This window comes from Pelophylax lessonae, assembly GCF_965119305.1.
Source record: "Pelophylax lessonae genome assembly, chromosome: 9".
Classification (NCBI taxonomy): Eukaryota; Metazoa; Chordata; class Amphibia; order Anura; family Ranidae; genus Pelophylax; species Pelophylax lessonae.
The window spans coordinates 34,496,156-34,515,591 of NC_138776.1; the positions used below are offsets into that span (position 1 = coordinate 34,496,156).

Consider the following 19,436-nt stretch of genomic DNA (forward strand, 5'->3'; position numbering starts at 1 on the left):
TAATTAAGATCAAACATGAACACCTTCATGCCTAGGAAAGACAGGCTAGCAATCAGATGCCTTACAGGTCAGAGGTTATTCCGAAATAACCTGTGTTTAGTGTCTGTAGAAAATAGATTAAATATTGTACATTCCAATGTCAGTTTCAAGCATGTAACCATTACATATTTCCAGATATGAGTTATTTTAATACTCTGTCTAAACGGGATGTGTCTTAGCATGTATGAGCTCCAGGGGGACCGCGCATGGACCCAGAGCCTATTGGCCAAGTACTTTTGGTGACACCCCCTGGAGGGTCAGAGAAAAAGGACAGGAACTGATAGAGAGTAAGTTCTCATCCTACCATCCAAGCCATAACATCGCTCAAGGGGAACCAATCATACCTGTTCAGCTTCTAAAACTAAGATAATATTAAGGACCGTTTTAATGCAAGTATTTTCATTGTTTCTAAATTGCTGTATTGTGTCTCTATTTCTTTGTAACCCATTTTTCTGTAAATATTTTTATTCGCACCAATTTTAACCTTTCTTATAATTAAGCCTTATTTTAAAAAGTGTTAACTTTGTCTCTAAGCTCTTAAACACAAACTGATCCAAAATAACCTATCTCCTGAAAGAGCGCTACTGTTAGGATAAATCCTTCGGACATTCCTGTCTGCATGTGACAGTGTGTGTTACGGATGATTATTCTAAGGTCATAATTGATATTTCTAAAATCATGAGCGTCCGCTGGGCTCATTCAAACGTAGCGGTGGTGGCAGAGAAAGGGTTAATCGTTTAATTAACCCGGTGACAATCGCTCTCAGTCTGCTGTCACTGGTTTCCGGGACACAGGAGCTGAAGTCACCCGGGTCAAACGAGAAGTGATAAGAAGAAGGGACATCATCCCTGGAAAGGTTTTTACCCTCACGTACCCCGTGCCCGTGTTTTCATTGATTGGGGTGCTGGGAGTGGGATGAGGGAGGTGTGAGTCTCTGAGGAAATCCCCACAGATGTTTTGTTGGGTGCCGACCTAGGCACCCTTGTTTCTTACTACACCCCTGCTAAAAGCACCCTGGATGCCTCTACGGAACTCTCTGGACTTGACAAGGTACTGTGTGCAGATATTGGGTTAATGTCTGGGCAACCTATGGATGGACAGAGAGAGGGGGAGGGAAAGGGTGGTGTTGAATTACCAGGTCCTCCATCTTTTGAAGAAGGAAGGGGGGCCCTCTTGCCTGTGAAGTTACCAGGGGTATGCTGTAGTAATGTTCATGATGAGGCTAATGATGATGCAAATAATGTTGATGATGATGATATTGATGATGATGATAATGTTGATACTAATCATAATGCTAATGATGTTTTACCCATGTTGGTGGTCCCTAGCAGTGCGGCACCAACAGTGGAGATGCAGGCCCTGGTAGCAGAGCAGCAGGAGGAGGTCTTGGTGCCCTCTCCCTGTTCTGACCCAGTGGTCTCCACCTCTGTTAGGCCTCAGCAGCTGTCTTTGTTCGCCACAGGACAGCTGGCTGGGACTTATAGTATTGCCTGTCAGGCAGCACTGCGGATCGACCAGACTTTCCAATCACTCAGGAATGGAGCTGAATGGCCCCCTGATGTGATGAGTAAACAGCTTGACTGGGACAATGGGCAGATAGGTGTGACAGGACAACAGGCAGGAGGCCTGGAAACTGAAGGGGTTAAACAGCTGTTCATTGTGTCCAGTCAACCTCACCGACATGTACTGAAGGTGTCACTTGATCTGTGTGGTAAGGGTCTCTGTGAGATCAGAAGGGGCCGGCCCGGAGTGAAGCACCAGGGCTTGTGGCTTAACCTGATTCTCACACAGCATCCTAGCCCAGCACATGCCAGGGGCAGAGTTAGTATCCCTGAACTGGGAAAGACAGGTATCCTGTTAGCGGTAGCTGACACTCAGGGCGTGGGTTTGGGCCTTCAGCTGAAGCCCCCCTTCTCCCTCCAGGTATCTATGCCGCTGGCAGTGCTTACCGCATGCCCCGTCAGAGATATTGGAGACCCTGGGAGGACACACCCTGACGTCCACGAGATGCGCGCCTGGGTGTCTGCTCCCCCCATACCTGCGACCCCCCCTGTCTCACAGGAGGCGCAGGCCGATGGGGAACAGGAGACCGAGAGAAGGCTTTGTGGAGCCTTTAGCAGGCTGAATGTCAGCCCTGCGATTGTGGCCTGCCCCATGCCCAGGAACAATGAGGTGTCAAAGCAGCAGGCTGGTGCCCGCTGTCTAACCACCTTGAACCTGAGCAGGGGGCGTGGACCAAACCTTCTAACCTGGAAGGCTCAGGACGAGCCAGCCTTCCCCACCCCATGTGGCTTAACTGCGTCTACGGCAGTGCTAGATGGGGTTGGGAACGCATAAGACACCTCCCTAAGGGTCACGTGGGATCCACGGGGAGAGGTCGAACCTGGTGCAGTGGCCTGCTTTAGGGGCCTGGTAGTGTTCGGCCCTGTCTGGGGGGAACACCCAGAGCTCCTGTCCACAGTCCCAAACATTCTGGCACGGCCTAGTTTGGCAGTTCTGCATAGTAACTGTCAGATGGACCTGTCAGCAGTTTGGTACTGGGAACAGCAGGGAGGAGTAGGCACCCAGAGATCTGGAACTGAGGATACCAGGACCTGGCCTACTCCTCAAACCACAAATTTGGGTACGTCATTCCTGGGTACAGCTGGCCACAGGAGGATGCTGAGGTGCGACGACAGTGGCTCAGCTGAACCTGTGACTGACCAACCCAATGGTACCCTGGTTACACTGGCATCCTTGACGCCAGTGTGTCAGAAGGACCGTCCGGCCCTGACTTAGGTACTGGTCCATGCACCTGGGACCTGGGGCCCGGAATTGAAACGCCCAGTCCTGGCACAACCCTATGCCATTGCCTTTGGGCCAGATGCAGCCCTAGGCCAGAGGGATGCTAAAGGAGAGGAAACTCTCATGCTCTATTTGAGCCGGAAGCTGCTCCCCAGGGGAGTAGCCTCTGTCACCCAGCAGAAGAAAGGCAGCACCCATGGCAACGCTGATGGTTTGTCGCGTCAAGCCGAGCCGCAGGAGACGGGTGCGTCCGGAGGGAAATTGTAATCCTCTCCTATGCACCCACAAAAGGGGGAGGTGTAATGATGTTGTGCCCGGAGTACCCTAAAAGCTGTCGCGAGCAACCATCCTTGTCCCCACAAGCAGCCATCTTGTTCAGTGACACAGGCAGCATTCCAGTTTAAGCTGTAGCAGCAGATGTGTACTCAGCAGAGATATTTCCTTCCCCCCTCTCTCTCACTCAAAGTAGCCCCCATATTCCCTTTGGCATTAGTATGCAAGGCCTCAAAAGAGTGCCTTATCTCCAAACACATCCTGGCTGGCAGGTTGTAAAGTCTTATCTGCCCTTCTAGCAGGAGGTGGGTCTCCGAGAACAGCATGGGGTCTGAGCAGATGTCCAGTGAAGCTGCCTTGTAAATTCCCCAAGCCAAATTGTTAATTTACATCTCACAATCCATGCTCGAATCATACCTTTTTACCCGAACATAACACATTGACAAAAAGTAGATATTTGGATTCCCCATAAAATACCGATCTAATTAAGATCAAACATGAACACCTTCATGCCTAGGAAAGACAGGCTAGCAATCAGATGCCTTACAGGTCAGAGGTTATTCCGAAATAACCTGTGTTTAGTGTCTGTAGAAAATAGATTAAATATTGTACATTCCAATGTCAGTTTCAAGCATGTAACCGTTACATATTTCCAGATATGAGTTATTTTAATACTCTGTCTAAACGGGATGTGTCTTAGCATGTATGAGCTCCAGGGGGACCGCGCATGGACCCAGAGCCTATTGGCCAAGTACTTTTGGTGACACCCCCTGGAGGGTCAGAGAAAAAGGACAGGAACTGATAGAGAGTAAGTTCTCATCCTACCATCCAAGCCATAACATCGCTCAAGGGGAACCAATCATACCTGTTCAGCTTCTGAAACTAAGATAATATTAAGGACCGTTTTAATGCAAGTATTTTCATTGTTTCTAAATTGCTGTATTGTGTCTCTATTTCTTTGTAACCCATTTTTCTGTAAATATTTTTATTCGCACCAATTTTAACCTTTCTTATAATTAAGCCTTATTTTAAAAAGTGTTAACTTTGTCTCTAAGCTCTTAAACGCAAACTGATCCAAAATAACCTATCTCCTGAAAGAGCGCTACTGTTAGGATAAATCCTTCGGACATTCCTGTCTGCATGTGACAGTGTGTGTTACGGATGATTATTCTAAGGTCATAATTGATATTTCTAAAATCATGAGCATCCGCTGGGCTCATTCAAACTAACTAATGGGGCGTGACGGTTAAAGCATAACTTTAAAAGTGTTAGTCCATAAATGGTAATCTGCAATTACTGGTAGTGTCTACCGGAAACCCCAGCATTTTGTGGGGCTACATGCTGGCTCTTGAACTCTTGGACTCTAAGAACTTGGTGTGTTCACTCACTCTCGAGCTACCGTAGCGGCCCGAGGACTGCACCTTACTTCTATTTATGTATCACACAGGGTGGAAGGCTGGCCTAAGACCAAACGCCTGAAAACTGAGGTCCTGGGGGTTAAACCTTCCCCAGCCTGGGCGAGTCAAATACCTTGCTAGTGCAGTACACTGTAGTGCACTGCTGCTGAATATGGGAGCCCACACACTTGGGGCTGCCACCTGGGGTAATCCTGGGGTATTTCCTCCCAGATCGTCCAGACGCCAATCGGACCTGTAATGACACATGACTCCCATTGGATGGTGGATCTCCATGGGGTCACCCTCTGCACCGCCCACCCAGGGGGCCCGCTTTGATGCAGCTGATCCAGATTAGAATTACACTTGCACATATAAAATGCTGGATGTCTCAGTACAATTGAGACACTCCAGCCAGGAGGAGAACACACACACTGGGAAGCTTTCTGTCTAAAGGAGGTAAAAAGAACTCTATACTTTTTAGATTTCCTTAATCATTCTACACTATATAATTAGCTAAAACATATGTCTTCCTTTTTGTTTATTTTCAAGAGCAGATGGCAACTACTCTAGTGCTCCACCTAGAGGATGTGCACTGAATATCTTCCTTATTAGACTTACAAGCCTAAAGTGTGGGTCCTTAAATTTACAATCAATCACTCGCTACCTAAACGGTGGGTGTATATGGTCACCTAATACCTATACATATATATATACAATCTTGTGAAGTAGCAATGAAATTTTGTTTACTAATGCCCCATACACACGTGCAGATTATCTGCAGACTTTTGTCTGCAGACTTACCAAAACCATATAATATGAGGTCAAACCTAAACACTTTCAATTTGTATGCAATCCAGCAGGCCCTTGCACTACATAGAAAAGGTAAGTCTGCAGACAAAAGTCTGCAGATAATCTGCACGTGTGTACGGGGCATAAGAAACCTTAAATCACCAAAACCACTAACAGATTTATAATACAAATCTATGTCTGTTGTGTAGAGTGATATATACATATATATATCCAATTCTGAACTATAGGGAGATTGACAATTGTGGAATGGCATCGTGCTGAGTGTATAATTTTCAGCACTACGCATCCAGTCTTCTTACAAATATATTTTTCAATATTTCAGTTCTAAGAATTGCAAGTCTAAATCTGGATACTCCTGTGTCACTACATTTTGGACCCCATGTGATGTCTTGACGTGCCGGCCCCCTCCTTCCTACTCACACTCGTTGCTCTCAAAACCTACACCTCTCCACTTTTGGTGTTTGGTAAGGTGAAGGTATTGTGGGATCTTGGAGCGATCTCGGGCATACTACTCCCTGCGGGTCGAACAGCTAAAGTTTTTATACAGGCGACTATGCTTAGAACTGTGACGTATCACATGAATATCTGTAATGGAACTATGGTCAAAAGCCCCTGAGGAAGAGACTTTTTGAAACGCGTAGGGTCTCCAGGACCAAACCCCAGGTTCCTCCATGTCACGTTCGTCACAATTTAGCTTTGTTCAGGCGCCATTTCTGAGATTTTAAAGTCATTTGAACATATATTTGTAAACGGTATATACTTTTCATTTTGTATTAATACATTTATACCTTTTTGACATATTTATGAGTTATTACTCGCTACAGTCCCATTTAGGGGGTCCCCTTCCTCTTTTACGCTCACTATTCAGTTGAGGGATGAGGGTTTTTTAACTCACCACTCTCCTTTTCCTGTACCCAACCTCCATACCAATAGATCTGTACTAGGGCATCACTGAGCTCCTGAACAGACTGAGGTGCAACCTTGTAGGCATCGAATGGACCGAAACATAATGTCCCAGAGGTGTTCTATTAGATATAGGTCAGGCGAGTGTGGGGGCTATTCAATGGTATAAATTCCTTCATCCTCCAGGAACTGGCTGCATACTCTCTCCACATGAGGCCGGGCATTGTCATGTACCAGGAATAACCCAGGACCCACTGCACCAGCGTAGGGTCAGTCAATGGGCCCAAGGATTTCATCCCAATACCAAATGGCAGTCAGGGTGGCTAGCCATTGTCTAGCCTGTAGAGGTCTGTGCGTCCCTCCATGGATGTGGCTCCCAGACCATCACTGACCCACCACCAAACGGTCCTGCTGAACAATATTACAGGCAGCATAACATTCTCCACTGCTTCTCCAGACCCTTTCATGTCCGTCACATGTGCTCATGGTGAACCTGCTCTCATCTGTGAAAAGAACAGGGCACCAGTGGTGGACCTGCCTATTCTTGTGTTTAATGGCAAATGCCAAACGAGCTCCACTGTGCCAGGCAGCAAGCACAAGGCCCACTAGAGGACGCCATAATGAGGTCTGTTTTTGATTGTTTGGTCAGAGATATTCACACCACTGGCCTGCTAGAGGTGATTTTGTAGGGCTCTGGCAGTGCTAATCCTGTTCATCCTTGCACAAAGGTGAAGAGATGTATAGTAACTAAGTAGAACTACTTCACTACTGTACTTAAGTACCGAAAGGCGGTATCTGTACTTTCCTAGAGTAGAATTTTTTTCTCCTACTTCCACTTTTACTTCACTACATTTTACTGTTATAAAAATTACCACTGCCAGAACAGTAGATAGCAGGTCTCATGAAGCTCAAAACATGTGTAGTATCAGCACATACGAAAATAAATGCTACTGTATGTATAAATAAAAGCTGCATTTGAAATAATAAAAAACAACATGATGTTCAAACTTTTGACTTCTTTCTTTAATAACTACATAACACAGTACTTGTACTTTTACTTTCAGTACTTGAGTAGCAATTTTTTTTCAAAACTACTGGTACTTTTACTTTCAGTACTTGAGTAGCAAACTTTTTTAAAAAACTACTTGCAATACTTAACCACCTCCCATCCGAGCTGTAGCCGAAGTACGGCTGCAGCGCGGACTCACATTTTCGGGAGGCCGTCTTTAAACGAATGAATGGCCAATGTGAATGGCCAATCACAGCGGCCATTCACCACGTGATCGGACCGTCCAATGAGAGATGATCTCATATGTAAACATATGAGATCATCGCCAGCGCTCCTTCCTCACACAGAGACTGCAGTGTGAGGAAGGAGAGAGCCGATCAGCCGTCGGGGACAAAGAAAAATGTAATCAGGGCACTGATCACCAGTGCCCTGATTACAACAAAGGTAAACTAAACACACTAACTGCCCACCATCAATGCCCACAGTGCCCGCCATCAGTGCCCACAATCAGTGCCCATAGTGCTGCCAGTCAGTGCCCATCAGTGGCTGCTCATCTAGGCACTGATGAGCACTGACTGGCAGCACTATGGGCACTGAGTGTGGGCACTGATGGTGCTGCCCATCAGTGCTCATCAGTGCCGCCCATCAGTGCTCATCAGTGCCACCCGTCAGTGTCAATCAGTGCCACCCGCCAGTGCCCATCAGTGCCGCCCGTCAGTGCCACCTCTCAGTGCCCAGCAGTGTCACCTCTCAGTGCCCAGCAGTGCCATCTCTCAGTCCTCATCAGTGCCGCCTATCAGTGCTCATCAGTGTGGCATATTAGTACCTCCTCATCAGTGCCACCTCATCAGTGCCCATAAGTGCCACCTCATCAGTGCCCATAAGTGCCACCTCATCAGTGCCCATAAGTGCAGCCTATCAGTGCCCATCAGTGCCGCCTCATCAGCGCACATCAGTGAAGGAGAAAAATGTATTTATTTTCAAAATTTACTCGCAGAAAATAAGAAAAACTTTTTTTTTCAACATTTTCTGTCTTTTTTCTTTTTTTTTTGTAAAAAATAAAAAACCCAGAGATGATTAAATACCACCAAAAGAATGCTCTATTTGTGTGAAAAAAATGATAAAAATTTCATATGGGTACAGTGTAGCATGACCGCGCAATTGTCATTCAAAGTGTGAGAGCACTGAAAACTAAAAATTGGTCCCCTGTTGTTCATTTCATGAACACTGAAGTAGCTGAAACCAATTAACCACCCCCTCTGCTATTTAACTGACCAGATCAATATCCCAGGAGTTTAATTGACTTGCTGCTATACTCTGAATACATGTATTTTTATAGGTTGAATATAAAAACAAAAATCACACCATAGTTTAGGCCATTAGTGTTAGTTTATTCATTGATGCAGATAGTATTTGCAATATTTTTCTAAAATCATTAGAAATGATCCTTCTGGATAGAGATTTAGTTGGCAGCCACAGTGCTGGAGATCCAGGAGTTGTAGTTGCAGACCCTGGTGTAGACTCCGGGGTAGTTCTTCTGAGCACAGCCATATCCCCAAGAGACAATACCCTGGAGCTGTCCGTTACAGACCACGGGGCCACCGGAGTCACCCTGAGGAGACAGATTTTTCAAATCAAATAGACATCTTCAGTCATCAACCACATTTAAAAGAACAATCTCCTTTTTAGCAGATGTAAAACTTAGAGAACTTGCATAACCACTGCAGCAGTGCTGTATGGTCAAATGATCTTATATACTGTAAGAGGAAAATAATTCATTAAGAGAACAATTACTTATGGCAGGGTTTCTCACCCAGGGTTCCATGGAACCCTAGCATTCCTCGAGAGTTTGCTAGAGTTCATTGAGCAAGGAGCAACTTCTGCCTCTCAGATAAGTTCCCACTGACACCATTGATCTTTTTAGCTATCTAGAAGGGGGTAATTCTTCCCAATGACCATACGTGCAAGGAGCATTCTTCCCACTGACCATCACACTAATGTATCATGAGTTGTAGATTTAGTCATTTTTAGCAGTGGTTCCCTGAGACTGGAAAATTATTTCAAGGGTTCCTCTGTGTTCAAACAGTAAAGAAAGGCTGACCTGTGGCATTCTTATACCTTGTGGTATATCTTGTGTAATACCTAAAGCCCATTGAACTTTCAGTTTCAATAAGCTAAATACATTCCAGAGGTATACAATCAAAAGGTGTTCACTGTCTTACAGTGCATTTTCTTTCTAAAGGAGCCATAGCCTAGGACGAAATGCATATCCCCTGCCAGCATCTGCAGAGTGGGGCCCTTGCTTTCTGTGGGGAAGTCCTAGTCTCTCTGCAGAGGTCTAACACACCCAAGCTGTGTCAGACCTATAACCACCAAAGCCCCATGCTCCCTGCTGATCGGAGAACTCTGGATCTAGCTCAACAAAGGGGCATGCTAGACTTCTACAGAAAGACCACTACATCCCCACAGTGATTAAGGGAACTTCTCTAAAGCATGCTGGCAGGGGATAAAGTTTTATATTCAGGATCTGCATGTCTAATTAAAATTAACATAGGGCTTTAAACATAACTTGTTTGGATGCACATGGAATGTATTTTGAATTAAACAGGAAGTTCAGTTGGAGTTTGTGGCCTTTGCCTGCACTGGCACACTGCCAAAGGTGTTCTGTCGGGTTGAGGTAAGGACTCTGTGCAGGCCAGTCAAGTTCCTCCACCCCAAACTCACTCATCTATGTCCTTATGGACTTTATGCACTGGTGCACAGTCATGTCATCCCAAAACTGTTGCCACAAAGTTGGGAGCATGAAATTGTCCAAAATGTCTTGGTATGCTGATGCCTTAGGAGTTCCCTACACTGGAACTAAGGGTCCAAGCCCAACCCCTGAAAAATAATCCCCCTCCACTAAATGATTTGGTCCAGTGCTCAAAGAAAGGTCCATATAGACATGGATGAACGAGTTTGGGGTGGAGAAACTTGACTGACCTCTACCTGAAAGAACACCTTTGGGATGAATTAGAGCAGAGACTGCGAGCCAGGCCTTCTCATCCAACAACAGTGTCTGACCTCACAAATGAGCTTCTGGAAGAATGGTCAAACATTCCCATAGACACACTCCTAAACCTTGTGGACAGCCTTCCCAGAAGAGTTGAAGCTGTTATAGCTGCAAAGGGTGGGCCAACTCAATACTGAACCCTACGGACCAAGACTGGGATACCATTAAAGTTCATGTGCGTGAAAAGGCAGGCGTCCCAATTTGTTACGATATAGTGTGTGTATATATATATATATATATATATATATATATATATATACAGTATTTACATAGTGACAGTGTTGGGCCCTGCAGCTGTAAAAAAAAAAAAACGAGCCGCACAGGCTTCTCACGAATAGAGATTGAGAGACTCCAGAGTGGCTGTTCTAAGCATAGATAATTGGAATTGGAACACCAAGCATGAGTTCTGGAGTTTGGAGGCTTCAAAGAGTCATTGGAGGTATGAAGTTCACGTTGTCCAAGTTTTACTGAGGACCAGCAGGCTGTGTGTGTGCAGGAGCAGCCAGGGCAAGGGGCAGTGCTACAGGGAGCAGCAGGGGCACATCTGTACTGACCAGGCTGGCACGGGCACCTGGAGTCTCAGTGGTGCAGAAGCATAGTGCGAACTGGATTGAGAGTCTGTTATCCAGGCTGAGAGCTGTGTAGCCCGAAGTGAGCTGCTAGGAACAGGAAGCTTTTTTTGTTAGCTTTAAATGCTGTTTGAAGCTGAACTGCCTGTGTGGGGATACTAATGTAAGGAACTTTATTTTTGAAGTGCACCAAAGAGCCCTAAAACTGTGTTTTCTAATATTTGCCATCTCAAAAAGCTGGCTTTGCAAGTTTTTTTTATTCCTGTACGTTTGGGGATATAGTACTTTGTTTCCCCACCCTACTCGCAAATAACTCTACAAATACAAAACTGATCATAGATTACCTGGCAGGAGTCCTTTCCACCGGCCAGATAGCCAGCACAGAACATATTTCTGGTGATTTCTCCGGGGTAAGAATTTTGGCACTGGCTATCTGTCAAAATTGGGGCATTGAGACATTGCAGGAGATCTGGATAATTAGCTAAAAGGGAAAAAAACAAAAATAAAGGTCAGCAAAAAAAAAAAAATAATAATCTTCTACTGTTGACCTTTCCAAGATTTAGATGTGAAGCACAAGGCTAAGAAATAATATTTTGTGACTCACTTCCACTGCTCAGAGTGTTGCCCCATCCTGAGATCAGACAGCTGGTGCCGGCAGGGGCACAGCCAGAGGGCAGAGGTGCGGCCTTGACGTAGGAGTTGAGGGTGGCGGGAGAGGCAAGCTTGATCAACATGATGTCGTTGTCCAGAGTTCTGGAGTTGTAGCTTCCATGTCTGATGACCCTGGCAGAGTTGATGTACTGCTCGGTACCCTCATTCAGGGCAATGTTGTGTTCTCCTAGTCTGACCTGAATGCTCCTGGAAAAATTTGCAAAACATACATATTTATCACATGGTAAAATGATCTTTATGTAGGTAATTAAATGTATTTTACATAGCACCAGTGTGCCTTTAAGTGCTCAATCTTAGCAGTTAGGTTGAGTAATAGGGTAATTGGTTGGGGAAGGTTTAAGCTTCACTTATGGGCATTTTTTTAATACTAAAAAAATACTTTCAGTCTGATGCGTTTGCCAACAGTACCTTTTCTTTTATGGTTACGTAGTCCTTTGGTGATTGTGGTAAGATTCCTACGCTTCTGGAGCGTGTATTGGGAAGGTTAGTGTAGAACTGAAGATGAGCATGTTGTGGAGGGAACATAGCTCTGTCTCTGGCAGTAAGCATAAGTTTTTCCTTAATATGGTAAAAGTGCAAACTCAGGATTACGTCCCTGGGGACATTGTCAGCCAGATAGGACGGTTTGGGAAGACGATGTATCCTATCTATGGTCACGTCCACGTCTGTGGCTTCAGGGAGCAAGGTTTTGAATAGGGCAGTGACTCCCCTGATCTTTAGATTGTTAGGCCTTGCCCTATCTTCAATATCTGCCATTTTGGCCTGTAGCTTATCCATCTCATCCTCCCTGCTATTATTAGCATCAACAAGCTCGTTTATAGTAGAAGCATACTCCCCCATTTTGCGTTCAATATGGTCCACCCTCTGTTCAACAGCCTGGAGATCCTTCCCATATTTGTGCATGCAGGAAACCAGGTCATTTTGGAGGGAGCTCTTAAGGGACACTAGCATATCCTTGAGGACTGTATCTAGGACAGGCTGGTTGTTGGTGGGAAAGTTGTTGATAGAGTCAGTGAGGGCCCTAGTGTCATCCTCTTCATCCCCCATAGGACTCACCTCCTTGCTGGTAGAGTTACCTCGGATACAGAGACCAAGGGCTTCAGGACTCCCAGAGTGTGGTGTGGATATAAAGGATCGGCATGGGAGCCAGGCTGGGGGTCACAGAGTCATCTGGGGATGCAGCTGGTGCAGGGAGAGAGAGAGCCGGCCGGCGCCATCTTGGCTGGAAGCGAATGGCGGAGGGGAGAAGAAGGCCGTCAGCTTCTGGGGCTGCCCTTACTCCTGCGACTTCTTAGAAGCATTCCCTGGCATCTCGGCAGGTAGAGGAGTCTATCTGCGCGGTGATCGTATCAGCGGTAAGCCCGGATGGAGCTGGATTGTGCCCTGATGCAGCAGAGCTCACAGCTTAGACGTCCAGCTCGACACGCTGCAGGCCACGCCCCCAACAGTACCTTTTCTTCAACACAAGTTGTCCTCAGTCTTCCCAGCATCGCTTGACGCATAAGATTATGGATAGACTGTGATTGCAGTGCATCCTAGCCCCACCCCTGAGCACCTTTGTATTCATGTAGAGAGCTATGCTGATGTCATTATTTTAGCACCACTTTCTGCATCCGTCAGGAGCACCCACTACAGGGAGAAACACCTAGCCTCACTCTTGAGCATCTTGTATTCATGCAGACAGTTATGCTGATGTCATCATGCCAGCCCCACTTTCTGCATCTGTGAGGACCACCCACCACAGGGATAAAACCCTAGTCCCAACCCTGAGCATCTTGTATTCATGGAGACAGTTATGCTAATGTCATCATGTCAACACCACTCTCTGCATCTGTGAGGACCACCCACCACAGGGAGAAAACCCTAGCCCCACCCCTAAGCATCTTGTATTCATGCAGACAGTTATGCTGATGTGATCAAGTCAGCACCTCTTTCTGCATCTGTGAGGACCACCTACCACAAAGAGAAACCCTAGTTCCACCCCTGAGCATCTTGTAATTATACAGACAGTTATGCTGATGTCATCATGTCAACACCACTTTCTGCATATGTCAGGACTACCTACTACAGGGAGAAAGCCCTAGCCCCACCCCTGAGCATCTTGTATTCATGCAGACAGTTATGCTGATGTCATCATATCAGCACCACTTTCTGCATCTGCCAGGACCACCCACTGCAGGGAGAAAACCCAGGAAAAAGAGGATTCAGTAAATCAGGCAACTGGCCAGAAGACAATGGGGGTTAGCCATACGAGGAGCAAATGTAGACCCCAGAGTTGGCAGTCTATGTGCAAGTTTAGCCTGCCTAGGAAAGCCCACTCCTCCAGACCACCATCTACCTATCAAGACATATTCATATTTGAAAGACCCCCCCAAAAGCAAGCCCACTGCGTGCATCAGGGCTGAGGGCTCTTGAAATAAGTACTAACTGAGGCAGGGTGCTTTGATGTTTTCAGCAAGCAATGTACAGAACCCTACCAGCCCCTCCTACCAGCCATGATCTGCCTACATTGCATAGAGAAGCCCAGCGCCCCAGTGATGACATAGCTAGGACTAAAATAAGGCATTTGAAAAAGTAGAACGTTCGTTTTAATGTCAGTAGCATGTTGGTGGGGATTGGGGAAGGAACCAGGAAAGTCAAACTTCAGCTTTAATGATAACTACTGAAAACATATTCTTTGACTATTAAAAAAAATGTAGAAAATAAAGGATTGAACAGGAAACATACAGGATTTAAGGAAGAAGAGAAATTGCTCTTACGATTTGTAGCAGTGAGCAGCGGAGATCACCCATAGGCTGTTCATCAGGGTCCCTCCACAGAAGTGGTATCCGGAGTTCAGGGAAACCTGGTAGGGGACAGAGTTCTTGGAGCAGGTGAAACCTCCAACAATCTTGTCATCATCATCAAAGGCAGCTGCAGTCAGAGATAGAGAAAAGTACTGTTTATTGTCCAGCCACTGCAACAACAGATTGCTTAGAGTGTCACTGAACCCACATCATAAAAACTATCAATAAATGCTGTATTACATGATGTTCATACTCACACACATTTCCAGGTTGAACCTGCTGCTCTCTATCTCCACCTTCTGTTCATGTCCCCAATTCATCTAGGGATTTTGCAGAGCAGTGTTGGAAACTCTGCACATGCTAAGTTCTTAGTGAGTTTCTATGCTGAGCATTTCCTCCCTATCACATCTGAGCAGCCCATGTGACTATAGAGTCACACATGTGGGCGTATACACAGTGGTAATTGACAGCCCACTCCCTCCCTCCTCCTCCATGCCCACCAACCAGCTAAACACAATGGGGGCAGGATATTACATGTAGATTGATGGAGGCTTCACTTCCCTCTTATTCTAAAACACTTATTTTGATATCTTGATTGATGCTGGCTGCTGGGGAATCTGTTGTCGCTGCTGGATTTTTTTGTGGCTGGGGTGGTATTTTGTTGCAGGGGGTCCATTGTTGCTAGGGGGGTCTATTGTTGTGTGGGGGATCTGTTGTTGCTGTGGTGTGGTCTACTGTTTCTGGGATGGAGTCTGTTAAATTCCATACAAATTACTTAGTAGCTGTGACGGACTCTGGATACCCCGACTGGGTATCTCCGCCAAGAAGCTGCTTCCTAAGCTCCGGAACATGAGATCCGTGAATCTGGCTATAGTTACCCCAATAATTCGACAGTACAAGTTTTGGAGTGAACCAGAATAAAAACTGTTTATTCAAACACAGGCACAAAGAGATATACACTGTGGGACAATCCCCCCTCCCCCTTAGCAGCCAATCCACATACACATATACTTCCCATAATAGGTTGATCTTAAGGCAGACTCAAACAATAGAACAAATTGATACAGGTACTTAACAATAAAAAACCCCACCCCACCTCACTATCAAGCAAGGGTCTTTGAGACACTCCTGCAATATTCTAGCAATCTGAAAAGTCAAACAGTTCATCTTCATATATTTCCTGAGGGACACTGTTCAGAAATATTATTGTCTCAAGTGAAAGACTCTTTCAACACAAACCACATATATAGAGCCCAGGATAACCGGGCTAACACGAAATGCTGATTCCGGAGTGGTTGTACAGGGAGTCTGATCAGTGCAGACCCGACTGGGGTTCTTGGTCACCCGGTGCCCCTAATAGACACAGGGTGACTTACAGATAAGAGGGGTCGGGGAAGCTGGACAAGGAGTTTCCTGACCTCTTTAAAGTAATCTGGGTTCCACGAGCCCCCCAGCCAAAGTGACTTATGCCACAGTAGCACAAAATAATACTTGGTTCTGTATTCTCTAAAAGGGGCGGTACAGAGAGGTGGGTAGGGGTGGAACCAAGGGACGGTGCTCAGAGGTGGGTAGGGGGCAGAGACGAAGAAAAAGTCAGAAGAGGGGAGTTCCTGCACCTATTCTCTGAGAAAAATAGCTCTGGGAGTGACAGCCTGTGACTGGCAGAAATACGCCCACACCATGCTATTGCTAAGAAATAATAAAGATTTGATTTCTAACATATATTTGTATGACAAATAAAAACAGTTTATCAATATGAATTATTTATTTTTTTCTCTGTATGCCAAAGGCTGTTTTTTTTTTTGAACATGTGACGAGCAGCAGAGGACTAGAAGCTCCTCCTGCTTATGTTTCCCTGCAGACAGGCTGGGAGAGAGCTTGGACATGTGACCGCTGTATATCGATTAGAAAAAAGGTACTTAGATGTTTTTGTTTTTTAATTAAAATAATTACAGTGCTGTCATCCACACAAAGAAAGAGGATTTAATGTTTAGTATAATTTTAAACCTGAACCCCAGGCTTTCTGCTAAACGCAGATGAAACATGAGGGAGCTTTATACCTACCTACCAAAGGGTTTGCAACTCTGTCCATCCAATTCTGAGATTTACACAGCTCTGCCATGCCACAAGACCCCGCCTGATAGGGTAGGAGACTAGCTTTTTTTTTTTTTTCCTCTGCGGTTAATAACCTTTTCCTCCCTGATTTCTGCTTTCTCCTTCTATCAAGATGCCTCTTGCTAGCACACAGGCATTGCAGAACAGCTAACTAGCTCCTTTTACCGCTTCTCTTTCTCCCATTATAAGCTCTGCTGTGTAGTCCCTCTCCCAGTCTGAGCTCTGCTTTACAGGGACTTTATGTGGCTGATGCCAGGTCAAATTTCAATAAAAAAATAAATAAAATTATGTAATAATTAATACAGATTTGCATTAATATGTGTCTTTTTGATTTGCCTGGAATTCAGCTTATTGCAATATAAAAGAGAGCAGTGAAATTACCATTTTCAAAAGATCTTTAAAAAATAGGGTTGTTCTATGTTGTGAATGAATAATCTCCTTTGAAATATTAAATTAATGTAAAGGAAGATGTTCTGAGGTATTACAGCAACAAACCTCCATCCCTGAAATTATGAATACAATAAGGGGGAGGGGAGGGATAATAGTGGCCATGGGACTTTTAATGAGGTAGGTTGTCAAAACAAAAAAAAAAAGAAAAAAATATATATTTTATTTATTGTTTTTTTTTATTTTTTTGTTTTGCCAAAACAAAAAAAGTATATAAAAAAAAATATATATTTTTTTTATTTGTTTTGGCAACCTACCTCATTTAAAGTCCCATGGCCACTATCCCCCCCCCCCCCTTATTGTATTTGAAATATTAAATTAGACAACCTACCACAAACAGGTTGATCCACAGATATCAAAGTAAGGTATTTGCCTTTTACGTAGATACAATATAGTAAAGAGTCAATACTATCGTTTTGATACCTATATTTTCTCTAATGCTATGACTTCCTATTATTGTCAACTCCATCTAGTGGCCAAAATGTGGTATATTTCCTGGTTGAATTATTTCATTAATATATACTGCATTTTGGCCCCCAGATGGAGCTGGCGATCATAGAGGGTTATACTGGAAAGGATTCATGGAAAATGCTTTACAGTCTGGACGAATGCTCATGGCATTCGTCCAACTAATATTTTTCAAATAAACCCCTTAGTTTATGATCCATTTAAATAAAAATGAACTCATGAGACAACAGAAAGCTTATGTACAGTGCAATGAAAACTCATACCTGCCAAGCCCAGGAGGGCTGCAATTACGAGGAACTTCATGGTGGATCTCTGAGATGTTGAGTGTAAGTTTTAGCTGCTCTTGTCCTGAATTTATACCCTGAAGAGAAGCGCGGTGGGATTCTGTCCAAGGACACATGGCCTTGGCAATACGAAATACAATTAAATAAATCATATTGTGGCATGTCTATGGACAGTCGCCCTAATTGCCTTATGGCTTGATGTATAAAATTCCCATGCGTGGCAAAAAAAAAAGAAGATTAAAGATCTCTTTATCATCTTACCTGTTTCGCTAAGAACATTTATTCCGAAACCCCATAAAATAAGGTTTGTTTATACAGTGCAAACTTTCCAGAGGATTGTTACAAAGCATGAATAAAAAATAGAAATATTATAGGAATCAAAATAGCAAAGACCAAAGTTTAAAAACATTGCTAATGTTATTACATATGATACCAGTTTTTTGTGTAAACTCCAAGAGAAAGATATTTGATTAGACGCCCGTCACTCATGCTTATTCTCAGCATGCTGTACACTGGGGTGGGCTACACGTGGAATGGGGAAGGGGGTACTTCGCACCTCACACCATAAAATATTTTGGTGGTGGCAGCAAACAGTAATAAATTCCTGTGGTTGCCCTCCCAAGTAGTAACAACACCCAAAAATAATTATTGTTATCGGCACACTGGAATAGTCCCAGTACTTGAGTTTCCACCTTAATAAGGCTTACGTTACCGGAGAAGCATCTATGGCCTCTAAGGAAAGGATTTTAAGGTGAACCCCATGCCAAAAAGAACCCCCACAAAAAGTGCATTGGGTCCCTCAAAATCCATACCCTTATCCCAGCATGCAGCCCCGACAGGCCAGGAAAGGAGGGGAACAAGCGAACGCCCTCATCCTCCCCAAAACTACATGACCTAATTGGGAGGGGGTACGTTGAACCCCTCCTGACATAGCACCTTGTCCCCATATTTGTTTATCTCAGATCCTGCCCCCCCCCCCCCCCATATGAATGACTAACCCTACTCAATCATGAAAAAAAGTAAAAAAAAAAAAAAAAACAAGACAGTTTTGACAAGTCCTTCATTAACAAAGAAATAAAAATGTTTGGTGAACCCAATCTCAGAGTCAAACCCCATTAAAGTCCGTAGAGTGGCATCTTGTTCAATTCTGGCCCTTTTGTGGCTGATAGGTAAACTAATGTCATAATAAGGCATTGCATGGTAAGATAGCGTACGATGGGGGAGAGGATCATTTTATGCAGCTTTGAATGCATCATTGACAATGCACAAATCTTTTAAATAACACGTTTGAGGGATCCATTTAAGTATTACTAAACCCAGGACTCTGCATTCACTATATCTGCTCTCCCACGCTATACAGAACATGGGCATGTAATTATTTTAGTAAATATGAACGGCTAAATATCGTTTCTCATCAGCAGTATATATAGTCTTGTGACTATCAGTGTCTGGCCGAGCACTGGTTAACCACTTGCCGACTGCCTAACGACTATCTACGTCGGCGGTCAGCCCCTCACAGGCAAAGTGACGTAGTACTACGTCGCTAGCCTGTGAGGCTCTAGGGAGCGAGCGTGCGCTGCCGGAGGTGCGCTCCCGCTCGCTCATGGACCCCCCCGCGTGTGTGAGCGGCGGACCCGATGTCCGCCGCTCACTCGCGATCGTCTGTTACACCGGGAGAAAGGCAGGCGGCTAATGTAAAGCCGCCTGTCATTCTCCCTTGTGTAACAGCAGAGATCATACGGTCCTGCTATGTAGGACCATAGATCTCTGCTGTTACATGAAAAGCCACATCCAATCACAGTTAGAAGACCCTCCCCTAGGGACACAC

At 44.9% G+C, this 19,436-nt stretch overlaps 2 protein-coding genes across 1 annotated transcript; one reads left to right on the plus strand and one right to left on the minus strand.

Moving 5' to 3' along the window:
* Positions 1-19,436, plus strand: part of LOC309563154 (trypsin-like) — a gene marked incomplete at both ends in the record, with an annotated part of 280,915 nt that overhangs the window by 43,257 nt on the left and 218,222 nt on the right.
* On the minus strand, positions 8,586-17,640 carry LOC309563155 (trypsin-like). The gene is made up of 5 exons (XM_082267490.1): positions 17,588-17,640; positions 14,268-14,421; positions 11,441-11,694; positions 11,181-11,317; positions 8,586-8,827 (listed from the first exon to the last, which is right to left on the minus strand). Exons 1-5 carry the CDS (start codon positions 17,625-17,627, stop codon positions 8,678-8,680), a joined length of 735 nt encoding a protein of 244 aa, XP_082123616.1. The 5' UTR covers positions 17,628-17,640; the 3' UTR covers positions 8,586-8,677.

Bases quoted from the DNA above. Each gene is read 5' to 3' on its own strand.
- LOC309563155 (XM_082267490.1), bottom strand. From the start codon at position 17,627: ATGAAGTTCCTCGTAATTGCAGCCCTCCTGGGCTTGGCAG. The intron at 11,695-14,267 runs GTAAGAGCAATT...AAATTTTTCCAG, and splicing joins GCTGCTCACTGCTACAAATC to GAGCATTCAGGTCAGACTAG. The intron at 11,318-11,440 runs GTGAGTCACAAA...TTTCCCTTTTAG, and splicing joins CAACACTCTGAGCAGTGGAA to CTAATTATCCAGATCTCCTG.